Source organism: Eurypyga helias, unplaced genomic scaffold (genome assembly GCF_000690775.1).
Source record: "Eurypyga helias isolate BGI_N326 unplaced genomic scaffold, ASM69077v1 scaffold35387, whole genome shotgun sequence".
Classification (NCBI taxonomy): domain Eukaryota; kingdom Metazoa; phylum Chordata; class Aves; order Eurypygiformes; family Eurypygidae; genus Eurypyga; species Eurypyga helias.
This window is the reverse complement of record NW_010260376.1, coordinates 1-2,569: the sequence shown is the minus strand read 5'-3', so window position 1 is coordinate 2,569 and position 2,569 is coordinate 1. Positions and strand designations below refer to the sequence as shown.

Sequence of the window (2,569 nt, the reverse complement as noted above, 5' to 3'; positions counted from 1 at the left end):
TGCTGAGTTGCCATCTGGGCCTAAATCGCAACGGCTGCCCTTTAGCTCCTTCGTAAAGGGCACAAACCCATCAATGACTCGTGTTACTTAAAGTCATCTGGTTTTTATTAAATTTAACAGAGTTTTAGTGCTGCATTTATTTTTCTGTAAAAAGCAAAGTACCAAATTCTAGTAGTCGTACACCTTTCCACAGTACTTAATTTGTAACTCTTCAGATTGAGAGAGGAAACCCTACACCAACACAACAGCCATGCCAGGCTAGCCTCAAGCATCCATGAATAAACTCACCACCTGCTGGCTTTGTGCATTCATGGGAACAGTAGCACACCCTCCAAGCTTTGCCCTAGGACTTCTCCACTGCTGGAACATTCCAGGCTTACACACAAGGACCCTGATGACAGACCCAGATCGAAGTTTTAAATAAAGTCATTATTTTCTTGTCAATTACTCAATTTTTCACAGGACTTCAAAAAGAAAAGAAAACCCAATACTAGACAGTGGTGGTTAGTGTTACACATAGGGGAAGTGAAATGATACTACAAACACCAGCTCTTCCTATAGGAGAAATTGATGTCAATTAGTAGCACCAAATCATCTTTTCCTTTCAACACACTTAATTGCAGTCTCTGGTTCTGGCCTGAGATCTAGAGCCATTTGAGTCCTACTTCTGCCCATTTACTAGTTGCAGTTCAAAGCCGTTGTTCTTTAAAGGAAGCAAGAGAACATTTTTAAGTTTTGACCAAGGTCAAGCCCACAGCAGCTACATTAAGGTCCTCTAATTTAATCGGAGGACCTAGCACCACAACTTGTAAAAGTAGATGCTGGTTACTGATTGTTTCAGGTGCTTATTCCGGATGGACTTTTCAAACCAAGTTTTTCTAACGATGAAGGACATTAAAAACATGTTACCTTTGTGGCCTGCCAGAGGAACTCTTCGCCGTAGGGCCTTCATACTGCCCCTGTAACTTGTACGCTACTGAGCCGCCTCTTAGCCACTTCTGTGCAGACATCCCTTCTGCTCTTCACCGTTTGCTGAACTCAGACTCAGTCCTCTGTCCTTCTCTCAGAGAGTGGGTAGCTTGTCATCTCAGTGTCTATCTTGCTCAATTAAGGATTTGAATGCAGAACTCAAAATAATGGCAAACTCAACAAACCCAATTCTTTAATAAGCATTAAGATACCTAGCTCCTCTGCAAGCTGTTGTAGGGCAGGAAGAGTGAAACAAAAGCACCTTTAGAACACCCTAGAGCAACAAAAGCTGCATCAGAACCTGCAACAGTTACCAGAGTCTGACACTGTTTAATTACAAGTATTGCTTCATAATATTTTTTAACAAAAGATCCCCTGTTTAAGAAAACAGTATTAAGAGAAAAACTCTAGTTGCTTTACTGTACTCAGTATGTCCATTGCATCTAGTGCGCTGCACGTGATCAGAAGCCACTGGTAGATGTCAGTCTCAATCTGCATCTGATGCCCCAAATCTCATCGCTCTTGGCCTTGCCAGCAGTTGGCCGTGCGATACTCGTTAACGGTGAGCAATTGAACTTTATTTGAGGAAGCACTTCCTTAAGGAGCATTAGGGAGGTATCAGGCATTATTCCAAATACCTGAAGAGTCTTTAATGTTGGTATTTCACCAAGTTTTCTAGAAAGAGAAAGCAGAAAGTTTATCATTAACTGGAAAGCATTTTTGTTCAGTCTGTACCACAACTAATAACTACATTCCTACTGATTTTTAGAAGGTAACTACTTAAGCTAAATTCCACTTCCTACTTTTAAAAAGCACATGTTTAATTGAAACAAGTTCTCTGTGTTGATAATTCAGGAAACTGGCTGAATAAATTGCTTGATTCTTCTCCGAGTGAAAACAAAGTGGTTCCTTGCCTTCCATTTCCCTGGACATAAATGTTTAAGGGTAAGTGGGAAGTATTGCGCCCGATGAAGTTTTAGGATGTGGCTTAGAGGACCCATGCCCCTAGGTACTAATCAGTAGGTTTTTCAACACGGTACTTGCGATTCTAATCCTAAAATAAAGCAAGTTTAAGTCAACTTATCCTCTGTACAAATAGCAAGCCAAAGCCATTTAGAGATCACTTACATTAAGGAAGCAGGAAGGAGCTGGTAACATCGGCTAAGACCCAGATGTTGTAGAAAGGGGAGTCCATGAAAATACTCAAAGCACCCATGGTTCAACATTACGCTGTCACTGTACACGTGAGGACATGAAATAGGGGTTTAGGTATAAAGCAGCACTAAACTTGTTATTACCAAAACCCAGAGTAGGAAATTTAATTAATATAAAATTCTTTTTCTACCACTAGAGTGTGGTGGGGTTTGGGGTGTTTTTTTTTCTTTTTTTTTGTTTGTTTTGTTTTTACGCATTATGGAAGTAACCTGTTCCTAGTGTGTCTTGCAGGGGTGGTATTTTGAATTTCACTGAAGGGCAAGTGAAGCAGAAGCTTCTTTGGAGGCAGATACTCCACAGCAGAACTCATATTGAGATTTCAAAACATTTTACTTGAATAGGCCAAAACCAAAGTATACTTTTTTCTGCCTCTTCCATCCCCCCT

The 2,569-nt window shown here is 40.6% G+C and overlaps 1 protein-coding gene across 1 annotated transcript; it reads right to left on the bottom strand.

The window, feature by feature from the left end:
• Positions 1-1,430: 1,430 nt before the first annotated feature.
• LOC104512153 (S-phase kinase-associated protein 2-like) lies at positions 1,431-2,205 on the bottom strand (the record flags this gene model as incomplete). Its single annotated transcript, XM_010155023.1, has 2 exons — positions 1,431-1,644; positions 2,098-2,205. Coding segments are annotated over 2 exons (322 nt in total), but the record flags the coding sequence as incomplete, so codon positions are not given.
• Positions 2,206-2,569: the final 364 nt, after the last annotated feature.